The sequence below is a fragment of the Talaromyces rugulosus genome, chromosome II (genome assembly GCF_013368755.1).
Source record: "Talaromyces rugulosus chromosome II, complete sequence".
NCBI classification, from domain to species: domain Eukaryota; kingdom Fungi; phylum Ascomycota; class Eurotiomycetes; order Eurotiales; family Trichocomaceae; genus Talaromyces; species Talaromyces rugulosus.
This window is the reverse complement of record NC_049562.1, coordinates 4,306,843-4,331,344: the sequence shown is the minus strand read 5'-3', so window position 1 is coordinate 4,331,344 and position 24,502 is coordinate 4,306,843. Positions and strand designations below refer to the sequence as shown.

Genomic DNA, 24,502 nt, shown 5'->3' with positions numbered 1-24,502 from the left:
TTCTGCTAGATCTCTGATTTCGCACACGTTCATCAAAACACTACTCTCTCATGCCCGACGGTATTTTTGACCTCGTGGATCGGAATGGCGCTTGCGACACGACCGAGGCTTGGGTCGCCCTAATTGAAGCCAATGCTAGGCCTCCGGGTTCATTTTCTGCTCGCTACATTTGACACTCGTGGAGTTGACTATTACTCGATGTGTTAGACCGGGAAATTCTGTCATGTTTAGCACACCCATTTATCAACAGTCCATCGTAGACCAAGATTCTATTCATCCCTGCCACACGAAAAGACATCTTTTTGGAAAAAGATCCGTGATCGTCCGCCGTTTCTAGAATCGACGGCGCGGATGCATGTTCCTCGTGTGGATTGCATTTATTGTGATCAAGGCATACCATTCATTTCTTGAACTTGGAACAATGACGGAGCGCATAACATTGAAGGGAAGAAGTTCAGCTTTTTATGGCCGCTTTATGAGTTTTTGGTCTAATTGAAGAGGAGCGATGAATTTCGATTTTCTCCTGTTGATTCATGGAATATGCATCCAGGCCATTCCCTGTATGAATAAAAATTAGCATAAATATATTCTCACAGCATAATTCCATAGATTTTGTTCTCCGCCCCAGGAATATAAGTGTTGATAGGAACGCGTGCCTTGGCAGGCCAGCCGCAGGATTTCACAGCCTGGTAAGACGGATGATATTTTCAATCCGGGGGTTTCAAAATGGGTACATTTCTCGTATCGCATTAATTTAAATATTTAATAAATATCGCGAGTTTACATAGTGACCTACCAGGCCAAGCTAATACGGATACTACCACGTGTGACAAAACTTTACTGCAGACCAGGGTCTATTTAATATTTATCGTGTATGGAGTAGCCAAATCGCTCCTGATGTCAAGCTTTCCTTCCCCCTTCTAAAAATAGGTTTTCTGCAGCGGAAGCGTGAAGGAGGCTGTTGGCGCTAATATTTCTTGGCCTGGTTCGTCAGGTTGCTAGTACGTATTACTACGTAGCTACCAATTAACAACAGGTCAGCATGTTTGTACTAGTACTGCATTTGGAAGAAGTTTTGTTCTAGGGAACGCAGCCACGTTCGAGAAAAGCAGTATCTGCAAGTTATGCATGTTAGACCACATCCTAATTGATTCTCCATCAAATGAAAAGGCCAGGCAAGCGATTTTGGCTGCAAGATGGGGCGTAAGACAAGGCGCCTTTGGCCCCATATGTCAGGACCCCAAGACGCAAGTGCCAACACAAATAATTAAAAGTAGACCGCGATCGACGTCAGCTTCGAGCTTGGGCGAATCATAAAGCTTTGCCAATGCAAGTTTTATGCGGAGAACAGAGCTCAGCAATGGAGATCGAACTGAATGCGGTGGAGGCATATTCTGGAATACTCCCCTGATAAGCCGTTAACTGGTAGTTTCCTTAATAATGTTACATACTCCGTACTCCGTATCCAGCGCAAATTATGTATCAATTAGGGCTAAGCCATCTATTTAGGTGTCGAGGCTAGCCCCTACCTCGTGGAACATTCCTGCTCCCGGCTTTCGCCCCGTATCTTTAAGCCCCCAGACACAAAACACGTACTGGTTACCAGATTAGGAAATAGTGTTGACATAATTGGTAAAGCTGGAAATTCTTCACTCCCCACACCCCCTGCGCGTGGTGTTTCCAACTTAATGTGCGCGGGCCTCATTTGGTTGACCTCAACCCATGAAAGCTTCAACCTTAATATTTTTCTGAAAAAACCAACATACCGTTGACAACACACGAGGACGGGACCTGAATCATGAATTCAACTCAAGATTCGGTGTCTCAGACTCCTGCAGGAATAACAACGAATTTCGAAAGACCAGCCAACCTCTTCCAAGCTTCGACTGCGTATACGAGTTTGTGCTTTGCTATCGCCACAATATGCTTTTTCGTGCGAGTTTACACCCGAGTTCTTTTCTTTCGACAAGCCAAGCTTCATGACTGTAAGAGCTTTTGAGTATCCCCGTCTTTTTTCAAAGTTACTAACAATTGGGTAACCTAGTGTTCCTTGCTATTACATGGGTAAATAACCTGTCTGTTTTATGGTCATACTACGTGCTTAATTATGATTCTAGAGTCTCTACCTCGGCTACACGGTCATTGTTTACTTGATTTTGCGTGGGTGTCCTCGCATTGCTCAGGGAGATGTGCCACTCGACATCTTGAATAGAATATTCTACGTACGAATAATTTGTCTTGAGCCAATCGGGGATTTGGATCTTTATTGACTTTTAACTAGTACTTTGACGTCGAGTTGGTTTTGTACGATTGTATCATGTTCTTCATGAAACTCACAATCTTGCTCCAATACATCGAGATTTTCGCATACAAATCGGTGAACCGGACAATGTACTGGCTCTGCTATTTTATGATATTTGTGAACTTTGTGCTATACTTTATCAGTGTCGTGCTCGAGATCGTTGTCTGCCGTGGTGTGCACACGCCGTGGGAAGGGATTGATAGCGGTTATTCGTGTCCTTTCAACATTCTAATGCTCAACGTTGTCGTGAATGCCTTCAACTCGGTATCCAATATCGCCATTTTGATTCTACCGCAAGTGAGCATCTGGAATTTGCAGCTGGAACTTGGGAAGAAAATCGGTATCTCTATTTTGTTTCTCATGGGTTTATTGTGAGTTTCTATTTCTTGTTTTTGAACAAGATCGACTAACAGTTTAGTGCTTGTGTCGCATCCATTGTCCACCTTACGTATACGGTCATAGTCCTCCGTGGCTCCGACAACACCGCCTACTACCTTTTCCTATCCGCTCTATGGACCTATCCCGAAACATCCTTTGGTATAGTGGTCGCCTGCCTTCCCGTACTGCCGAAATTCTTCCGCGAAATGAGACAAATTACCAGACAAAGCAATTCCGTTTTTCGTATGCGTTTATTCTGCGAGGGGTGCTGTACGTCGCGGCAATCGTACAAGATCAAATCGAGCAAATTGAGCAATGGGGCATTCAGCGACGATAGTCATCCCCTCACAGACCCGCAAGCCACGATCCTGGAGAGGCCTGTATCCATATCTTTAGGATGGAACAAATCAGAAGAGAGAATACTTGCGGCAACGACCCCGTTGTCTGAGTTGCGGCATTCTCCTTGAAAAAAAAAGAGGTGGAATACTGCTTGCACAAGTTTTTTTTACAGTCAACTAATTGCTGGATTTCCCGAGAGGATAAATATCGGCATCTTCGGAATGGTATTCTAGTTAATATCAAGAGATGCTCGGTATACGAACAGCTCTAGAAAAAAAGAACCGCAAACGCATGGTTGCACCACACGCAGCTATATCGCTTTTTGGAATTGATGCTGTATCGGTGATCCAGAACCTATCACGCGAGTTGCAAGACAATTGGCAGCATCGGATTCACTCAGTTGTCACTTGATAAACGAGGGAATATGCCATTGCCAGTCTGCTACAACGCCTTTTGAGCACACCAATGGTATGGATGTGCTTACGGATTTTCTGGTTTGAGTAATTATCAAACCTTCACATGCCTACTTTACGAAGAGGATTTCATATGTTGCGCAACCCTAAGGAATGTTACAAAGGCATTCGGGGTAGGGTTGGGATATTAGGGTTAGGCAATTACAATATGCCCAGTGTCTGGACGTCCCCGGAACTCTCTCGGGTGATATTCCACGGCTCTACCGCTAGTTTCTCCCCTACGTCGGGTTATTTTGAGATTGATCGCGATCGACATACATCCATTTGAATCGCCGTCTAGAGTAGTCTGAAGATGACTACGAGGACACCTACGAACCGGTTTTCAGGCTGCCTCTTTCCGACCCGGCAAAGCAAATTTGTCAAAAAGGGACAAGTAACCGAGGCGAGATTGATAATAATATTCTCTTCTCAGACAACAGAGAGTGCCTGAGAGTTTTTATTTTATTTCGAAAGCCGCTGGGAACAGCGGTTAATATTCAGAATTACCTCTCAAAGAGGCTTACAGGACTAAATTTATTTCATATATCCACAATATATTATACTGAAAGCTATATCAATAGTATGCATGTAATCAATATAAATAATTTCAATGTTAACTGCATCGATAGCTGGTCTACGCAAATAATCATATCGTACACTTTATTGAGTGGCTTGTTATGACGTCACTAGTAGCTATTATCAAAGCATACATTATGGCCGAGGCTGCAGGACTGTCTAATCTGGTCGATGCATATTAAAGTAGGGGGTATCCGAATGCAAGGCAAAGGATATTGCTTTGGCTGCTGATTCTAGACTTGGAACCAACACTAATATTATTCAATAGTTCTTCTCACTGTTAACATGCTCACGTTGCCATGGGTAAAGCCTGCACGAATACAGGTATGTCTTATATACTTGCATAAGGAAAAACCGCGCACTCTGGTGGTGTTAGATTTTGGTGGCCTAATTTGACCAATTAGTCTCTGTTTGCAGTGACACTGAGCTAGCTCTTCCGGTCTTGGAAAAAGCACCACCGGGTTATAGTCGCCCGAGTATCAGCCTACACCGAAGGCAGCCTAGTAGAGATCGGTGTTGGTTGGTTGGTTGATGCAGGCATCATGACTGCGAAATTAAGACTGCTCATGATCGTCAATTGATGCTGGTAGTAGATGGATGTTTGTCAAATAAAAACTAAATGATAAGTCAAGGATAGTCTCGAGGTGTCGGCGACATATCGTTGCGGCTGGGCTGGGGTTACTAGGGTTAGGGTTAGGGTTATTGGTGGCGGGTACCATACTTCCACCTAAAACGCTTCCAGCCTTCCAGAATAAATGTCATGTGGATTCGGTCAATATGGACAGAGTACCTGTGAATCGTGATTAATAATATGCTTCCAATGCGTGTAATAATAAAAGAAGTCAAGGCATATCAGGTGCTCAGTAGTGCTTCTTACAGTACCCCAAGATCCCTACGTGTCCATGGATAAAGCGCCACGATCAACAACACGTTCGTCATTATTATACGAGCCCATTATTATTATTGTCTCAGCAACACTGCTGGGGTGGCAACAAAAAAACCCGGAATGCGGCACTGCTGTGTAATGCGGGGTTGGTTTAGCCCCAGAGTCGAGATTTCGACGACAGTTCGTATGAAGACCCGTGCTTTTCAGGCCAACACATGACACCTGAAACATAGAGCAAATACATCGGTATCACCAAGACATCATGCAACTATGGGGCAAGGCAATAATCATAGTCTCCCCTAATAGGATAATACTTGCGTAGCGCCGATGCAACATCACTTGGTAGTACGAGCCAATCAGGAGAAAACTTGGGGTAGTAAGATAATACGTACAACCAGGGTCTAGCATACATGGCCAAAAATTACGCCGCGCGCGAGAAAAGTCACTAACTAATATCGGACTATGCCAGGTTAGTAACTCAGAGGGTGGGTTGTTAGCGTCTGACGAGTCATTGGTAGAGAAAACCCTGGTTGGACATGATGATGTAGCAATAATTTTGATTACTCCTTGATATTTTCTTTCACCGCAGTTCCAGGTTGGGAAACTAAGGATGGGGACGTGATGTGATTTAATCGTTTAACGTTTCTTGCCACTCCACGGAGTAAGACGCGGAGTAACTGGACGGGGAAGCTGGGGATAGCAATCTAGAAGGATTCCCCATTTCCCCTCTCCTCCAGCCGGTCTCACGGCGGTTGGGACCGACAACTTTTATTATATTATTTTAACTTGGCAGTATCCGATAGATCTGTATGATACTCCGAGATAGGTTAAATACGAATTTTTTTTTTAAACAGAAGTTGCGCTCAAGAGTGAACCGCCAGTGCCAGCTGGGGTTATGCAACCGTTGGTCCCGCCGAATGATGTCTAGTACGTACGTACTAGGTAGTAGTAGTAGTCCGTTTTTGTCGGAGCATTCTTGTTATTGTCGCTGCTATTAGAAGTGATTATTATTATTATTATTATTATTATTATTAAATCGCTAAGCCTGGTTCTGGTGGTGGAGAACAATGCAAGTGTCAGTGAGTTGTCTCCCGTGGTTGACTGCCCGAGAATTTGCTGGAACAATAATAACAATATTAATGAACTAACAACCAAGTTGTCTTGAAAGAAGCCGACGCCGGCATGCCGCTTGCCGGACTCAGGCAACTTTTCTCCTCCGCACTGTCCGCAGTGCCCTCCACACTCCACATCCGGATGTAGAAGCACGACACGATTCGACAAAGGAATAAACGCTAGCATACTAGTCCGGTGAAAGAAAGAAAAATCCAACCAAGCTTTGGCTGTCGGACTTGTTGGCTCGCACGCCCCTCGGCTTCCCCGTGATCCATCGGCTCACTGCAGCCGTTATTGGTTGCGGGTGGTACAAGCGATATCGTAGCGATATACTACTAGTAGTGCAACTCGCAGTGACCAAGTTCTACAACACTGCGGCGTGGTTCGCCTCTTTCGCAAGCTCGCAACTTTTAACGGGTACCTGTCACCTGTGTACGGGGAAGGTTAGTACTACTATGTAGCTAGTAGCTACACAGCGATCGTAATAAAAGTGTAAATTTCGGTACGGCGTAATTAAACTAACGCCGACCGAAGCCAACCGAAGTTGGCGCGAACGACCCATCGTCCCAATCCGGCCAAAGCGCGGTATGTCGACCAATGAGCGGCTCCTCAATCTCCCCGATCCAGTCCCAAGCTGGAAACGGCGAACCATTCTCGTCAAGAAGCGGGGCTCGGACAGCCAGTCACACGGCGAATTCGGAGCGCTAAGTGGGTCCAATGCGACGCTGCCTGTGGCGCCATGTGGGCAGCTCCAGCCAACCCACGGTTGAGGAAGCACTAGTGGGGCGATCACAGGGCCCTGGTTGGCTGAAACCCCGGTCCCGGCCAACCACATGGCCGGGCAGCCCGCCATTTCGAGCGCGGGTTCTCCGTACTAATTTGCGGCGCGGCTTTTGCGGGGAATCCTGCTCTTCTGGGGATTGGAGAAGGCGTACCCCTGTAGCTCGTCTCCACCCGGTCCTGCTGCTTGAAGCCTGTCCTAGACTATCCTATCTCGTGCCATCCATGGGGCCTTTTCGATACAACGTCGCATCTTCGGTGATTTCGCGGCCTCCCTCCAGCTCACCAACGTGGAAAGGATCGCCGCCACATGCAGAACGAACCGCGTCGCTGCATTTAAAACCTCCTCGTCTCCTCGCGATCCGTTCCTTTCTCTCTCCTTTGTGTGTCCGTCCTTGGCTTCAATCATATACTGCTCTGACCGAGACTTGTCACCATGGTTGTCGGCAACGTCTATGTGATTGCGGCTACCGCCGTCATTGGCGGTAGTCTGTTTGGCTTCGATATCGCCTCGATGTCTGCGCAGTTGGAGATGCCTGCCTACAAGTGCTACTTCAACCAGGGCCCTCTGGGCCCTCCCTTCACCAACGACACCGAATGCTCCGGTCCCAAATCTCTTAACCAGGGTGGTATCACCGCTTCCATGCCCGCTGGTTCGTGGCTGGGCGCGCTGATCTCAGGTCCTTTGTCTGATCGCCTTGGTCGTAAGACCTCGATTATGATCGGTTGTGTTATTTGGTATGTCCGCTTATCTTAATAGAACTAAAATTTTTTGTTTTTTGTCTAACTATCGTCCAGGTTGGTTGGCTCTACGATCATTTGCGCCTCGCAAAACGTGGGAATGTTGATCGTCGGTCGTATCATCAACGGTTTGGCCGTTGGTATTGAATCTGCTCAGGTTCCTGTCTACATCTCCGAAATCTCCCCTCCCTCCAAGCGTGGCCGTTTCGTCGGTGCCCAGCAGTGGGCCATCACTTGGGGTATCCTGATCATGTACTACATCTCCTACGGCTGCTCCTTCATTGGCGGCTCGCTCCCAACCGACTACAGCACTGCCGCCTGGCGTATCCCCTGGGGCCTGCAGATGCTGCCCGCCATCGGTCTCGGTATCGCCATGATCTTCCTGCCCGAGTCTCCTCGTTGGTTGGCCCGCAAGGACCGCTGGGAGGACTGCCACAACGTGCTCGCTGCTGTCCACGGCAAGGGCGACCCCAACCACCCCTTTGTGCACGTTGAACTGCAGGACATCAAGGAGATGTGCGAGTTTGAGCGCCAACACGCCGACGTCACCTACTTGGATCTCTTCAAGCCAAACATGCTCAACCGTACCGTCGTTGCTCTCTTCACCCAGATCTGGTCTCAGCTGACCGGTATGAACGTCATGATGTACTACATCACCTACGTGTTCGGTATGGCCGGTTATTCCGGAAACGCCAACCTGTTGGCCTCTTCCATTCAATACATCATCAATGTGCTCATGACCCTGCCGGCCCTGATCTGGATTGACCGCTGGGGACGTCGTCCTACCATGTTGATTGGTTCGACTCTTATGTGTATCTTCATGTTTGCCAACGCTGGTCTTATGGGCGGCAACGGCACCGTCGTCCCCGGTGGTGTCAAGGGTGTTGCTGCCGAGTCGATGAGCGTGACAGGCGCCCCCGCCAAGGGTCTCATTGCCTGCACTTATCTCTTCGTTGCCTCGTACGCACCCACCTGGGGCCCAGCCTCGTGGATCTATCCTCCCGAGCTGTTCCCTCTGCGTCTTCGTGGTAAGGGTGTCGCTCTGGCTACCTCTGGTAACTGGGCTTTCAACATGGCTCTCGGCCTGTTCACCCCCGTTGCTTTCGAGAACATCATGTACAAGACCTACATCATGTTTGGTGTCTTCAACTTTGCCATGACCATCCACGTCTTCTTCGGCTTCCCCGAGACTGCCGGTAAGACTCTTGAGGAGACCGAGTCCATGTTCGAGGACCCCAACGGCATCAAGTACATTGGTACCGCGCCCTGGAAGACCCACGTTGCCTTTAGGCGCATTGCCGAGATTGAGGCTGGCCACGTTGACCCCAAGGCTGCCATTACCGGTGACCACGTCGAAGAAACCGCCACTGAGGCCAACATTGAAAAGAGCGCCGTGTAAGACTCTTTTCTCTCTTTGTCTTGAATATGGTGGAAAGTGTTATGTTGAGATGTATGAGAAAAGAAGGCCAATGGCTTTGGATGTGTTGATGTGTGATTTTGTTTTCTCTTGGTTAGTTGCGTCCGTTCAGTGGATAAAACATGTTGTTCACTAGATCGTCGTCTTCTACTCGTTGCATTTGGATATTTTTGGATGCATAATAGTTTTATCTATACCCCATTTTAAAAACAGACTAGGTCTGTGCTATCTAATCGAATTGAGGCTTACTTTTTTTTCTTAAAAACAACTAAGAATTTAAAAAATCTAGATGAGATTTGACTTCTGACATACATCCGACTTTGGCCATGTCGATTCCCTGATCTCGATCTCTCTCAAGAGTAGCTCAGCCAAGAAACCCCGCAAATGAATAATCTGCAGGCTGAAATCTGACTGACCTGTCACCGCCAGTGATCTTCGATCGGGTAGACGGGGTCACACGTCAAATTATTGATCTCTCATGCAAGGGATATATGTATATATATATATATATATATATCCACATGATTCTAGAAATCCCCTTACTTTTCTTTCACGTGACATGATTCTCAGCGGAATCCAGAATCCTTGCCGAAAGGGCTTCTGCGCTAAACCAGATCCGGTCCTCGGACTCAGAATGAGGGATTATGACTCACCTGTGCGCGATATGATTGGCTGCAGCGTTTGTATGTGTAAGATTTGTATTTTTGGAGTACGGTGTATTTCGTTGTTTTTGGTTTTTTTTGGGAGGGGTTTTTGGTTTTTGGTTGTGGTGGTGGTGTAATTTTGTTATCTTTGAATTTGAAACAGAAGAGTGGCTGACTGACTGGTAAGAGACTGGAATAATGTGTGTTGTGAATAAGGGAAATTGAATTGAATTTCGTATCTTTTTTTTTTAAAGGGAGTAGAAGCAATTTGAAGTCTTGTATCGATTATACTCAGTAATCATGATGAGCCATCATTTTTATATGTAGTCTTGATACAAATGAATGTCGACAGATGTACACATGTACTCATAATATCTCACGATGACTCTTTTATCATCTATATAAAGAGTCATTGACCTCGGCTTACTTTGTTTATTTAAATTGACTATAAAGAAAATGCAATTCTCTGGAATATTAAAAGAGTATGCACACAGAATTTATATTCGTCAATTGCTCAGTATTAATTGATGCATATGGCACTGAACGAACGGGTGTTGCCTGATGTATACTATAGGGAGAACATATCAAGTTGCAGATCAACATGATTTATCCAATGGGAATTCTTCCCTCGACCCTATGTATATATATATATATACATGTATACATGATTGAATTTATCTTCTTTTACGAAGAATTGCTACAATGTGAAAAATATCCGAAGAGAAAAAAAATGTATTTCTGTATCTAAGTATCCTTCCTCTCCATCAACTTTCTCAACGCCATCACCTCGCCCTCCCACTTTGCAATCTGCAACTTCAACTCATCTCTCTCTCCGGTTACTTTGGCCAACTTGGACTCCAATTCAGAGACATGATCCAATTTCCGTTTGCGAAAGCGTCGAGCCGCCATCGTGTTGCGACGGCGCTTCTCCACAGCTCGCTCTTCTTCCGAATCCTCTACGCTGTTGTTGCTCGAGTCGACGGCGACGGTGGCAGACTCAGCGCGCGACCGTTTTTTACCGGTTGTGGCACTTTTGTTCGTTGCCGTCGTCGCAGTGTCGATCAAGCTCACAGACGGAGATGCAGACAAGGAGGAGGAAGGTGGGGTAGTAATAGTAGTAGTTTGTTTTGGAGCCAGTAGAGGCCGGTCTCGAGAGTAAGGAAGCGAAGTCATCGAGTCCGGTGATGTGGTGTGGTTTGAGTTGTCAAAATGAGTCGAAGTTGTAGAAGCAGCAAAGCGATCCATTTCCAGACTGACCATGTCAAGAGAGGCCGAGTGACCGCTCAGCAGCGCCGAGGCAGACGAGCCGCCGCCAGGCGTATGGTGAAGCATGTCTGCGGTATGCTCTCCAACACCCCCGAGGTCGGGGAACCAGTGCTGTGGAGTCAGATCCAGAGTGTGATCGAATTCGTGCGAAGAAAAATCAAGAGGTAGGTCGGTCTGACCAGGAGATATTGACGCGGTATGAGATGATGTAGACGAAGTAGTAGTAGTCGGAGCAAAAAGAAAGTCAAAGTCAAAAGAGCCAGGCAATTGCTCAAGTGATTCCACAGTAGAGACCACTTGGCAAGGATCTGACCATGATGATGGCACGCGATGGGGTATATCAGAAGAATCAGAGGTAGTAGTCGTAGTAGGTTGCTCAAAACATAGATCGATAAAAGAGTTATTGATATGGGTGCTGCTGCTGTCGGTGCCGTGGCACCTTCGCAGCTGCGTACCCGTATATACGGGGGTTGCGCTTGTAGTATTCCATGGTGGGACAGGGGACTCCGGAGGAACCGCTGACCATGTAGATTGGATTGTGGAGGTAGCTTAGAAGTCGCCTTTGAGGCTGGGATGGCAGGACTTAGAGTCCTGCACTTGACGCTGTCAACGCTGCGATGGCGTTGAGGAGGAGGGGGGGGGAAGGGAGATTTGGAGTTGGAGAGAGAAAGAAGAAGAAGAGATGGAAGCCTGGGGCATTCGCGCTCTAAATAGTTGGGCGCTGGTAACCGGTATTGTATTGCGGCGTTTCCGTAGCGTAATTTTCGTACCACGGCGAGTCCGTTACGAGTCTTACGACGCGGGCCAAAAGCTGAGCCTCTGCACTGCCTGGCTACGACCAACACGATCTACCATGGATCTACATCTGCAATTACAATTTTTGAATCTAAAATTGATCTATCTGGTCGAGACAAATCTGTTCGCTTGATCTCTATCTACCTACCAGTCGCAGCTCTCTGCAATCAGCGCCGCCAGCTTCTCGAGATGTTTCCGATCAACCTCATCGAACCCTGCCGGCTGCGCACAATCAATGTCGATGATTGCGACCGTCTAAGCAGACAATATTAGAGACATCACACTCTAGGGAATATATATATATATAGGGTTGATATCAACATACCTCTCCCCCAAACAAAATCGGAACAACAATCTCACTCCGACTGTCGGCATCGCAGGCAATATGCCCCGGAAACTCGAACACATCGGCCACCACCACAGTCTCCTTTTTAAATGCTGCTGTACCGCACACCCCGCGACCGAACTTGATTTCCTGACAGGCCGGCTTGCCCTGAAAGGGGCCGAGCAAGAGCTTCTTGTTTTCGCCTGAGACACCACCACTGTTTGACCTCGTCGTCGGGAACAGGTCGTCGCGTATGTAGAAGCCGGCCCAGTTGACGGCTGACGAGGGCTCTGGTAACGCTGCGTAGCCGTGCCAGAGCAGGGACGCTACATTGGCGAGATTGCTACAATTCACAATCAGTCTCTCTGCTCCCGGGGCATTGTCGCTGGCATTGTCCGAGTCTCACCTAACCTACATATCACACTCTTAGCTTATACTCATACTCACAGAACAGTTACATACCCAATTGCGCTGCCCCGTAAGCAATCCCTGCGCCTGCTCGAGGACTTGTTCATACACCTGATCCTTTGAGGATCCCGCCGCAAAGTAGGAAGAGTCGGCGTGGGGCTGGCCATGTTAGCTGCAGCCTGCAGTAGCATATTAATAGCAATGAAATGCCTACCATGTTGGCTGTCCAATGCAGAGACAGCGATGTGAAAAGAATTGCCGTATAAAAGAACCCTCTTTGCTTTTCACTTGTTCAGTGTTGATCTGACGTTGATCTATATGCCCTCAGTGTGAAGACGCGAAGAGAGGGTCCTATGAGCTAATAGTAGCAGCAAAGTCTGCTTGCTAATTGGCTAGCCAACTGAACTAGTTATTATTAGCTGCAATTAGGTTAATAGTATTCTGCATGGAATAAAGTAGGGACTGAAAGAACAAGAAGGAAAAAAATCCGCCGAGTTCGGCTTAGGAAAATCGCGGGGTTTGACGAACCAAGCTTTTTCACTCTCCGGCACGCACTAAGTGCATACACACAGTAAAAAGCAGGCTTATGCCGACTATCTATTTATACATGTATACGATTAAATCTACTGAATTCAAACAGTATCCAACTTGAGATGAATAGACATAGTCGTACTATATAGGTATTCGTAAATCATCAACTCTAAACCTCGCAGCATATCTCGCAACATCAGCTGTCTATGCAGACATGAGGGAAAAAAATATTAATTCTATAGATCAGAAGAGAAATAAATAGTATCCTCACATGCTCAACAAACTCATCTGGCGGCGCATCGGGCTGCCTGTGCCCGTACCGTACGCATCTCCATCTTCACTCTGGCCGATACCACTATCCGTGCCGGCCACAGTGTTATCAAAATCGATATCAAAATCAGCGTCTTCGTCTTGACCGCCGCCGGTTTCGTTGTACCCGTCATCGTCACCACCATCACCACCACTCCAACCCTTCTGGACTGCGCCGCGCACATTCCATCGCAGCGCGCGGCGTACGCTGTCGAACCATTCTGCGCCGCCGGATACAACGGTTGGGAAGGGGTACTGGCTCGCCTCGACGGTGACATAGTCGCCCTGACGCAGCTCGACGCGACCCTTGCCGTCAAAGGAGCAGTATGCGGTAGACCGCGAGAGTTCGGGCACGGCGATGCGGAGGAGCATCGTGTCTGAAAGAACCATGGGCCGGAAGGAGAGCGTGTGTGGGCAGATCGGGGTCAACAAGATTCCCGGGATGGAAGGGTGGATTAAAGAGCCCCCGGCAGAGAGAGAGTAAGCAGTCGAGCCTGTAATTCGTTAGCAAGTCTGTTCCAAAAAAAAATAAAAAAATTTAAACAACGGAAGAGATATGCATACCTGTGGGGGTAGAAAAGATACATCCATCCGCCTGGATGACGGTCAAAAGCTCATTGTCCCCATATAGCTCTAGATTCGACACGTATGGTGACGGTCCACGGTCTATCACTAGCTCATTGAGCACTTCAAATTGCTCTCCTTCCACCACATCTCCAGGGTCGGCTCCTTTGCTTCGGTCTGCGCGGTACACTGTACATGTAAATCTCATGCGTAAATTCACACGCATCCCCCCATCTCCCATTATATGATTGAGATGCTCTTTGTACTTTTCAAATTCAAAATTCGTAAGGAATCCTAGACTTCCTAGAGAGAAAGAGAGGATCGGGGGCACAATGCGTTGGAACAGCCACGAAGTGAACAAGACGGTCCCATCCCCGCCTAGCGTAAGAACCAGGTCAAACTTCTCAGGGGATGTCCAGCACAGGTCCGGCGTCCAGTATTTCAACATGGACTCATAGCGGCTGTCTTTGGCGAAAAGTCCTGCAGAATCGAATCGCTTCGAGTTACGCAACTTCGAGTCTACATAGACGGTAATGCCCACTTCCTTGCCATACCGGGGCGAACTCAGTAGCCACTCAACGAGTTCGCGGGTGAGCAGGACCAGGCGATTGTCCCGGGCCTTGGTGACTATCATCACGGTTTTCACGGCCCGCTTGACAGGCCGCCGTTGAAGCTGCTTGGAGACTTCTCTGACTCCCGTGGCAGTTTGGACCAGCCGGGAGTGTGATAGCCATTCATCGTCGGCTATCTCTTCGAGCACTTTTTGGATGTTGACGGCGTCATCAAAGCGCTGGTGGAAAAAGCAAGGTGATTGCAAAGCGAAACGTGACATCGACGGCGACTTGGTGGCACAGCCATTGACTTGCAAGTTGGACAAGGCCACCGACAATTTCTGAGAGGACGCGCTGCTATACGACCGCTCTCTCCGCGGCCCGTCGGTGGCCGATTCGTTATTACTGGGAGGTTGGCTGGGGTTGTTCTGGTTGGATCTGTTCAAGACTCCGTTCAGAGAAGACGCCAGCGGCGTATTAGAGTCTGAGAGAGGTCTCGATGCCAGGGCCTTCATGATGGTCTGATGTGGCACCGAATCCTTGGAGAAGTTGCTCTTTCGATGTCTAAAAAACGACGTGGGCGCACGTAATGACAAGAAAGGTGTTGATGACTGTGATGTCGACTCGTCAGCAGCCACAGATCGCAATGGCTGCTGCTGCTGCTGCTGCTGGCGGGACGTATCCATGGCCCGAAGCTCAGGAGCAGGCGACTCTCTTACATGGATATCTTGGTCTGTAGATGAAGGGTCGGCCGTCCGCGCATAATCCCGGAGAAGCAATCCTCCGACGGATGACACGGACGAAGGGCCGCGCGAGGCCAAAAACGAGGCGTCCTGAGGTTGGAGGACTGCTGGCAGCGGCGGCTTCTCACCCGACTCTGAAGGAGCGGGGTTTGGCGGAGATAGAATGGGATGGGTGGTGAGAGGCCTAGGCAAGATGGGTGTTGGCGCGGGCAGAGAAGAAGACCTTATACCGGCGCTGTTGGCGGACGAGTCGCCCCGGCCCGTGTCCATCGGAGTTAACGCTTTAGTACGGGGGAGACGGCCAAAAATAAAAAAAACAAAACCAAAATCAAATGGCAGCCAGAAATCGCGCTCCTCTAGCGATTGCCTGCAGGATCACGCAACTAAATGGAGTGCAGTCTGTGTGGTCAACCTGCGCTCGACACCAATCGGAATCGGGATGGCTGGTATAACTCGTCAGCGCGCGAGACTAGGCCACCGCTAGCTGCTGACTACAATATTGTATTATTGTCGCCGTGACTTGCTGCTGCGAGTCGCAGTTGCAGTGCGCATTTGTCAGAAAAGGTGTAGGTGGTGATCAGTAATCGATGGCTATCGATGCCTGCCGAAGCCTATCGATTTCCGCCGGATATCAATCAGGCTGCCGCACGAGGATATGAGAAGAGCTGCGATCTCTTATATCGAGAACCCAGAAATCAAGACCGGCTTGACTGGATTTGCGATGGCTATCGATAATTCAATACTTAAATAAATCGCTGCGTCGACGGAAGCCCCGGATATTATTGATTGATTGATGTCGCGATGGCGGGGGATTCTCGGCTGCCGGCAGACGAGATAACAAAAAGGAGATAGTCGATAGTAATACGAGACAGAATAGTAATGTATGAATAGAAAAGCTCTAATTCTCCCTCTCGCAAGGGCTTTCTTGATCTTGGCGAGGGGTTGTGTGTATGAGCAAGAGCGATCGATCTCCGAGTTGTCTATCGGCTGTGTGCATCAGTCAGCGACAGACTCGGTCCACTCTGACTTCAACGCTCGAGATATGACCCATATTTTATATCGTCGGCAACAGATGGGCAAATCTGTCGGCACTGACGATTTTTGCACAGGGCCCATACAGGGGCTGATACGTGCCCTGGTTTCATCTGGCACGTGAGCTTATAGTGTAACTAGTTACTAGTAGTGTCCGCTTATATAGATTGCTACGATTGCTTAGTTTGAAAATGATTGCCCTGGATGTGCCAGCTCCAGTTGTCTAATTGTATTTCATGACTATTATGAGACCCGTCATCCACAATGATGAATCAGCCAAGAGTCTGGAGCAGCACCTCAAACTCTTCAGCTGCCTGTGAGGCAATGTCTCTGGTGATTACGGACCTGACGCATCATTCAAACGTTAGGCGCCCCAAGGATAATAGCCTAATCGCGTATGCGTCGAGTGTCGTGCAGCACTCGGTCTGGATGTGACTCAAGTGGTCGTAACATAATCGTAATTCATGGTAGAGTAGGATCGTGACTGTTTTACCTGCAAAAACTAAGAGCTTCAGACAGCATCAATCGCCCACGAGTACTCATTGTGGATCTTGTCCTCGACAACTTCCCTGATGACGCTCTCCAAATTTTGTTTCCCGTCCATTGAGACATCGCCGTCTTCACCCTTGGCTCCGCTACAGATTGAGTAGGCCCGCTCATACACTAGCTCCCACGTATCAAAGTCGAAGTTGCCTTGACTTTCGTTCAATAGAAGGTGACCCTTGGAGGAAAACGAAAGGGCATGTAGCGACTTGGCGGTTTTGCAGTCGTTGGAAGACGGACTGCCGATGATTTCGTTTGCGTTTGTCACTGCGAGCGCAACCGAAGTAAAAGTCATGGACATGGGAACAGCGGCAGAAAGAAGGGATAGGAGGGCGGTATGAAGTAGTGCTGGTAGGACAGGGATGTACTAAAGAGAATGTCAAACATTAGCAATCAAACTGTAAGAAAAAAAAGACAAGATCGCGGACTTACCGATTCTCCCCTGCCAACTTTCGCACCCCCAGATCCCCCCAGTATCACCAAGGTGATCACGACGCCTCGTCTCGGAAATCCTTTTTCTCTCCCAAGCACAACCCTGCTTAGCAGGGTCCTCAGAATGCCCTCGGCATGTCGTTCTCCAACAGCGCTCTGCGCAGTGCCGGGTTTCACCAGAACCTCCAGTGTCGCGTCTTCTGGTCTCTGCGCATCGCGGCGACCGGGCAGTTCGACGGGGCCGGTGACGGAGCCTAGAATCTGGACCCCGGTGGCTGGGCAGTTGTAAGTAGCAGAGCCGTCTGACCGGCTCAGAGGCGACAGGCTTGCATTGGGATCGGCCATTGGAAAGACACAGGGCGTTGCAAGGAGACGAAATTGGTTGCTCTTTTGTTCGACTGTGAAGCGCGAACTTTTTGAAGCAATTTTCGGGAGCTTGTGCGGGGAAGCCCGTGATTGGCTGGCGGCGACTGCTCTTGCCCTGGGACGAGACTCGCCTTGCTCCTTCCTTCTACAACTCTACACGTGATTCAGATGGTAGAATCTGATACAGGTCTAGGCATCTTTCAGTCTATCCACGCTTGTCATCAGCCTAGGCTGAACTGGAGTCATGGCCTGTTCGCATTATTCGTCGCCGTCTCGACTAGTTACGTGACTGGTCATGTCCAGACCAGGCCGTACGGGAATGAATGAGATAAAAAGAGCGTCTATTCTATTCGTTATGTTATCATTCCTCCCAATGCGTCCAGTCATCCAGTCATACCGCTCAAGCGCTGCTCTCCTCCAACTTGGACGCCACAATCGACGAGGAAACCCATCTCACCAGGTTAGCAATCGTGGTGCTGGTCGATCCGTCCCGCGGAATATCATGTCCACCAGGGTGCTCGTACATCTTCCTCGCGTCCGGGTGGCTCAGGGCGTGTAGCTGATAGCCGGCAAAGTTGCGCGGGTCTTTGGCGCCCACGATGTGCACCGTCGGGATATTGATGCGATACGGTCCGCTAACCATATCGGCCAGTTCCTGCGCCGACAGATCCGTCAGCTCATGCATGTCGTTCTGCCATCGGTCGGAGCCGAGCTTGAGAATGGCCTCGGTATCGGCGCGTTGGGAGAGCGCGCGCCGCGACGCCAGGTCGAGAGCCCATACTTCCTCGGGGATGGTGAAGCCGAGTCTCTGGTCGAGGTCTTGCAGCAGGGGGCCACCGCACACGAAAATGGCGAACTTGAATGGAGGGGGATCCGACGGCGAGTCCTTGGCGAGGTGTAGCAGCGTGCTGGACCCTAGCACGCACCCTTGCGAGAACATGATAACCCCGTCAAAAGGCCCGTTGCGCTTGAGGTAGTCGTGCAGCCAAGAGCGCGCGATCGCGACGTCGTCGAGCGTGCCATCCTGGCGCCAGAAGCAGTAGTAAGGTGCGTTGTAGAAGAGGCTGATGCCCGCCGCTGGGCCAGAGGGGAATGGCCCGTTGGCGAAGTGGAATTCGAATCGGTCGTCGCTGTCGCTTTTCGGCTCGAGATATCTGCGGAAGGTTGCTGAACAGCACAGCAGACAGTTTGTTAACTGCAGTCTTCTCTGTTTATCAGCAACTTACCTGTTTGCGACTCAAAAATGGTAGCGCTCGTTCCGAAGCCGTGCAGCCCGAGAATGCGGATTGTTCTCCCCATTGTGATGCCTGCTTGACAAAAAAAAGAATTCGTGTCAAGAAAACGGACACCCCTCTTAAAAGAAGAAAAAAGAGGAAATATCCCGACCGGCCTGTCGAAGGCCTTGGGGAAGCTGAAGAAGTAGTGCTGATTATTGCGGCTGCCCCTCCGTTATCCGTAGGACCGTTACACACGCTGAATGTCCGATAACAACAAACTAGTTAACTCGTTCGGTTTAACTGTTTACGTTGGTTGGTCTCGACTCTCATGTCGTGCATGCTTGGCTACAGAGGGTTATTTATTTGCCCCTATCCTTTACAAGCACGTCACATACAGGAAAACGGGTCTAGAATAAATTGAGCTAGAAACAGGCTCAGCTACGCCTAGATATAAACCTGCATATGAACTCCGATGTGAAGAAAGTCGGTTAACTACGCAAGGGACTCCTGCCCAACAAGACATGCAGTGATACACAATTACACTGCGCCAGCCTTTGCTAGGTCTCGGCTCATTCTCATTCTACAGCCACCATGACTGCAAATCCACTGAATGATGTGAATTATACCCGCGGTCTGACATTCTTCGGAGCCCGATAGCGGGCTGCCATCGGGGCTTTGTGTTGACTAACAGACACGGACTAATACGAGCAACATTGAATGATATTGACGTTTTCTGCATTATTAATATTGCAAATTGCATGCCTGCACATGCGAGGTGATTGTTCAGTTTTCCGAATGACAATTACTAGCAAGTACGAGTTCTAGTAACACCGTGACACCGGATTGCTAATCTATATTTTTGAATCTTTAGTCGTTCCTAGTCAGCACTCTATCAAGTAGAACGACGATCTTGGCGTCGCATTCGGAACATGATCGCTGCAGAGATGGGATCAAGGTACAGAGCCAATTACTGGGTACTCTGTACTGAAGAAATCATTTAAGCTTATAGTGGAGTAGGTCGTTGTCTGGTAACTTCCCGCAGCCGTGATGTTTCCCTTCCCTTCTTTGCACCTCCCAAAAAATCTTGTCGCCTGCAACTTGTAGAATTTTTTCGAATATTGTCAACCACTGTCAAGCTGAAGACACGCGCTATACAACTGAGGTTAGCACTGGTCCTCGAGACAGCACGGGCCTTCGTGATGCCTAGTCACCTCGTATTCAGCCGCGCTGGCACTGCCAATCCGGCTCCTTGGCGGGGAAAGGAGAGGCGCGGGTACAAATGAAATGGATATATAAATGGTAGCTTCAAATTCATCTCGATTGATGCGCGGCACCATACCAGTCGACAGTGGTACGACACCATCGGTGCAGCCAACATGTCTGATTACACCCCTGCCAGCGAAAAGTGTGACGCGTCGTCTATGGACTGGGCTTCGCTCGTCGTCACTTTCATCACCGTCAATATCACCTGGTGGTTGATAGATATACCCAAGATCTGGAAATTCGGGTTTGGCGCCTATATAAATGCAATCTCATGGCAGTGCTTGCGAATAAGCCTGCCCAGCGTTGCGGCCGTCTACGCCTACTATCACCACAAAGAAACTCATGAGATGGCAAAGATATACTACCACGGCTTCCATCCGGACCCTGAACAGCAACGCCTTCCGATGACCAGGATGCAGGTTGCCCGGGCTCTCGCGGTGGACTCGTTGATTGTTGCCGCTACTTGCATGACTATCTACAAAGCCTGCACTCTCACCATAGACAGCTCTGGTAACTCGACGGTTTCTGGTTGGAATTCCTCTCTATGGGTGTATCCCAGTCTTCCCGTCGCCATCATCGGGTTTTGGATGCTGGCCGCCTCTCAGTTTCGCATACGGAACCCGTGGATTCTCTTTTCTGTCGGCTTCATCGCCATAGCCCTAGCATGCGTAACCTTTTCACTCGTGCTATACTATGTTTCACCTTTGCGCCATGGGAACATGTGGGTTGCATCACTGATTCTCTACATTTATCTCGCCCTTCCATGGAGCTTGATCCTGCCAAGTCTGGGACTGGAATTGCTACTTCTTGCAATGAGCGTCATGGTGCGAGCCGGCGGTGTTGCGGCCGGGGCTCTTTCAAGCGAGGCTTATTTCCCCTTTTGTCAGCTCCGCAACGGTGCCTTTGGAGGTGTCTATCTGGCCTTGGGCATTTTGGCAGCTCTTTTCGCTATCTATGGTCGGTTCAAATGGGATCGAGTCCAATATGTTCCGCGCTGGCGAGCTCGACCGACAGGCCAGCAGCAGACGATGAATGCTACTACAGGTACTTCGTATGACCCCGTGCAATTAGAGGCGCAAGACGGTGGCCAGAAGAATGGGGCTAATGAGCAGGTCGATGGATATGGTCGCACATGGAATTCGCCACAGACCAACGTTGTTTGGCATTAATTCAAACTATTTTATGATAGCTTAACTGTACTTTTTTCTCTTTCACTTTTGAACATCGGTCTGTGGTCCAATAACACAAATACGACTCTTGGGTAGGGCTCCTCTCAAAAAGTCAACTAAGTCGACTGGTTTTCTACCGCTGAGAACCCACAAAATCTACAATACGTACTTCAAATATTAACTTATGAGAACCGGTTTCTCAAAATTGAGTGTCAGCCCTGTTGCTCTCTCTGTTCGCATGACAACCCAGCATTCCTGGGCGACCCCGTTGACACGACCACAACCAGGAATTTATGCACTTTTTCCGCATTCTTGCTACTGTATATAGTTTTTCCGGTCCAAAATTTATGAATTTCCGAAAGTGTTCTACGCCACCCCGCCCGTTGTTGATGAGGGGCCAAGCTGTCAAAAATTGACATGCCAGCCTCAGAGGTTAAACAAACTTCCTACCTTGTCACTCACTTACCGCTGACATGTCCTATCTTGCTGGATGATATATTATTCAATCCATTAAGCGGAGAAAACTATCAAAGCCGGTCTAGGCTTGACACTACTCCCTTGTTTTGTTTACCGAATAACTCCTGGTAGTCTCTATCTGCTCATGAGACGAAATTTTACAAAATGGAACAAACGAGCTCCAAAATCATGGCTCGACACGGAAACTCAGGACATGAAAAGGGGTCGGAACGTACAATAGATATACTCCTTGTCTATGTGCCCATCATATCTCTGACCGGTCTGGTTCTGGCCCTGTTCATCTACCGTCTCTGGACCGATCTATTAAAGCGTCAACGATTGCACCTTGCCCTGCACTATCCATGCCAAAGCCCGCTCAGTCAACCAAGCTATATCAAAGCCAAACTGAACCAACACCTGATCTACGCCCCACTGTTTCAGCGAAGACATAACCGCGAGTTTCGCATTTGCCAGGGACGCATCCATATGGGAACGATGCCTACCCGACTCGAAACACTCTTAATTTTTGGCTATATTGCACTGAATGTTGTCTTTTGTGTGGTCGCGATTAAATGGTCTCACGGACTCGCTGCATCTTTGCATACTTTGACCAAAACGACGGGGACTTTGGCTGTCGTTAATCTGGTTCCGTTGGTGATTACTGCTGGGCGAAATAATCCGTTCATTTCTCTTCTTCGAATCCCATTCGACACATTCAATCTCATGCATCGCTGGCTCGGGAGGATGATTGTGGTACAAGCCGTGGCTCATTCACTGGCTGCGATAGTTAATATGGGACACCGAAGTGAGTATTTCAGAATGTGTTAAAAGGCAGATGACTAAATTTTGAATAGAAGGATGGCAAATGATACCGCATACTTTATTCAATGTGCCATTTTTTATTTTTGGATTCATGGTAATAACTGTCAGCCCCGAGTTGTTTTGAGTGTTTCGGGCTAACGTTCACAGGCTTCTGTCGCATTCGTTGTCATATTCTTCCATTCGCTGCCTCCTTTCAGACATGCTTTCTACGAATTCTTTCTTCATTCGCATATTGTCTTGGTGATTGTCTCTTTTGTGGGACTATGGAATCATCTGCAGCATTTTGTACACCGATGGATCTTCCTCGCGGCCTTGATAGCCTGGGGAATCGATGTAAGCAGACGAAACACCCATCGCTCAGTATTATGTTCTATACTAATCTTCTCCATCTTTACAGAGAGTATACCGACTCGTCACAGTGATATGGAAAAACTGCGGTAGCCGTCTAACCAAAGCCACCATTCAACTCCTTCCAGGTGACGTCGCCCGCGTCGATGTATCTACCGTGCGTCCCGGAAAGTTCAACGCAGGACAGTACATGTTCCTTTATATTCCGGCTTTGGGCTTGTGGACATCTCACCCCTTTTCTGCGGCATGGATGTCAGTCAGCCGGCCCAGATCGTTCTATTCAGAAAAGAGCGGCAACTCTGTCAGGACTCTTGTCGGCGGCGGGAAATCGGAAAGGACGACGGTATCTTTCCTGATTCGGAAGAAAGACGGCTTTACTAAGAAGATGATGCGGTCGATTGCAAATGGGCGGCGACTGAACGTCATGGCTTTGGCTGAGGGTCCGTATGGTATGTTACTTTTCAACTTTTTATAGATGTATGTGTGTGAGGTACTGACAAAAATAGGAGGAGCACATTCCTATGATTCCTATGGAACTACTCTTTTGATTGCCGGCGGCATAGGCATCACGCATCCAATCTCACATCTCCGCGAACTCGTGAATGGATTCGTGAACCGGTCTGTGGCCACTCGTCGAATCACGCTATTGTGGGTTGTTCGCAGCGTCGGTATGTTTTTTTTTTTTCTTTTTTTTTTTTCCGTTTACATTATTTCCCTCTTGCAGATAATACTGATAGATAAAAACTATATATAGATCACCTGCAATGGGTCCAGCCCTGGATGAATTACATCCTAAACCACCCGGCCCTTCAAGGCGCAGTCACTTTTTCCAGCAAAAATGCCGACCCACGCACTTCTTTCTATGTTGATGACGATGCCTATTTCCAGCAGACACTTTCCCTGTCAATCCACGTGCATCTCACAAGTTACTATAGCGATAGCGATACAAGTTTGCCCGGGGTCGACGGACCACCACCGCCGCTGCCGCAATCGTCGAGCCATTGCTCATCCCTCGTGAGCGAAGATCTAGATGCCACCACCGATTTCGATCCTATTGATGCCTCGGTATACTCTGATCATATGAACCTTCCGTCTCATTTCTCGCTGTCGTCACTGTCTTCGTCGGTTCGGTACTCGTATCCTTCTTCGTCTGACCAGATGGCAAAATACGCTTCATCGTTTACGTCTTACAACTACAGCAACCCCACCAGCAAGAAAAACGACACCTACAACAATTATATTAATCATAATCATAATCATAATAATAATAACAACAATCAATACAAACACTACACCCACACAAAATCCATCCGAAACCAAGACTGGACTCAACTCGACACTGCACCCATCACCATCAGTCTCGGAAAACCACTCTTTCGCCAACTGCTCGAACGCGAAATGGCTCAGCAGGTCGGAGCCATGGCAGTCAGTGTTTGTGGACCTGGTGGTATGAGCGATGAGGTTCGAAAGGCTGTGAGGGATGTGCAGGGACGGAAAGCGGTGGATTTTTTTGAGGAGAGTTTTTCGTGGTGATTTTTTCTTTCTTTCTTTCTTTCGTTCTTTCCATTCCTTTTTCTCTTTTCTTTTTTTTTATTACCCTTTGATAGGATGGATTTATCTTCAATTCTTTTAATACCCGGTCGTTTAAGTTTTGATGGAAGGCGACGATAATAATGGACATATCTAGATGATAGTTTTGATACCTATAAGCAATAATTGTTTCTTTGGGAGTTT

General features: G+C 48.4%; 8 protein-coding genes across 8 annotated transcripts; 4 read left to right on the top strand and 4 right to left on the bottom strand.

The window, feature by feature from the left end:
- Window positions 1-1,798: 1,798 nt before the first annotated feature.
- On the top strand, window positions 1,799-3,147 carry TRUGW13939_03955 (uncharacterized protein; the record flags this gene model as incomplete). Its single annotated transcript, XM_035487133.1, has 5 exons — window positions 1,799-1,985; window positions 2,045-2,064; window positions 2,118-2,222; window positions 2,282-2,673; window positions 2,721-3,147. 5 exons carry the CDS (start codon window positions 1,799-1,801, stop codon window positions 3,145-3,147), a joined length of 1,131 nt encoding a protein of 376 aa, XP_035343026.1.
- Window positions 3,148-7,262: 4,115 nt separating this feature from the next.
- On the top strand, window positions 7,263-8,966 carry TRUGW13939_03954 (uncharacterized protein; the record flags this gene model as incomplete). Its single annotated transcript, XM_035487132.1, has 2 exons — window positions 7,263-7,564; window positions 7,625-8,966. 2 exons carry the CDS (start codon window positions 7,263-7,265, stop codon window positions 8,964-8,966), a joined length of 1,644 nt encoding a protein of 547 aa, XP_035343025.1.
- A 1,406-nt stretch (window positions 8,967-10,372) lies between these two features.
- TRUGW13939_03953 (uncharacterized protein) lies at window positions 10,373-12,639 on the bottom strand (the record flags this gene model as incomplete). The annotated part of the gene is made up of 5 exons (XM_035487131.1): window positions 10,373-11,333; window positions 11,838-11,944; window positions 12,015-12,340; window positions 12,458-12,581; window positions 12,637-12,639. The coding sequence occupies 5 exons, from the start codon at window positions 12,637-12,639 to the stop codon at window positions 10,373-10,375; spliced, it is 1,521 nt and encodes a 506-aa protein (XP_035343024.1).
- A 581-nt stretch (window positions 12,640-13,220) lies between these two features.
- On the bottom strand, window positions 13,221-15,390 carry TRUGW13939_03952 (uncharacterized protein; the record flags this gene model as incomplete). The annotated part of the gene is made up of 2 exons (XM_035487130.1): window positions 13,221-13,756; window positions 13,827-15,390. The coding sequence occupies 2 exons, from the start codon at window positions 15,388-15,390 to the stop codon at window positions 13,221-13,223; spliced, it is 2,100 nt and encodes a 699-aa protein (XP_035343023.1).
- Window positions 15,391-16,663: 1,273 nt separating this feature from the next.
- TRUGW13939_03951 (uncharacterized protein) lies at window positions 16,664-17,472 on the bottom strand (the record flags this gene model as incomplete). Its single annotated transcript, XM_035487129.1, has 2 exons — window positions 16,664-17,062; window positions 17,128-17,472. The coding sequence occupies 2 exons, from the start codon at window positions 17,470-17,472 to the stop codon at window positions 16,664-16,666; spliced, it is 744 nt and encodes a 247-aa protein (XP_035343022.1).
- A 421-nt stretch (window positions 17,473-17,893) lies between these two features.
- TRUGW13939_03950 (uncharacterized protein) lies at window positions 17,894-18,792 on the bottom strand (the record flags this gene model as incomplete). Its single annotated transcript, XM_035487128.1, has 2 exons — window positions 17,894-18,660; window positions 18,720-18,792. The coding sequence occupies 2 exons, from the start codon at window positions 18,790-18,792 to the stop codon at window positions 17,894-17,896; spliced, it is 840 nt and encodes a 279-aa protein (XP_035343021.1).
- A 1,294-nt stretch (window positions 18,793-20,086) lies between these two features.
- On the top strand, window positions 20,087-21,142 carry TRUGW13939_03949 (uncharacterized protein; the record flags this gene model as incomplete). The annotated part of the gene is made up of 1 exon (XM_035487127.1): window positions 20,087-21,142. One exon carries the CDS (start codon window positions 20,087-20,089, stop codon window positions 21,140-21,142), a length of 1,056 nt encoding a protein of 351 aa, XP_035343020.1.
- A 621-nt stretch (window positions 21,143-21,763) lies between these two features.
- TRUGW13939_03948 (uncharacterized protein) lies at window positions 21,764-24,301 on the top strand (the record flags this gene model as incomplete). Its single annotated transcript, XM_035487126.1, has 6 exons — window positions 21,764-22,403; window positions 22,453-22,514; window positions 22,568-22,753; window positions 22,818-23,217; window positions 23,275-23,436; window positions 23,523-24,301. The coding sequence occupies 6 exons, from the start codon at window positions 21,764-21,766 to the stop codon at window positions 24,299-24,301; spliced, it is 2,229 nt and encodes a 742-aa protein (XP_035343019.1).
- Window positions 24,302-24,502: the final 201 nt, after the last annotated feature.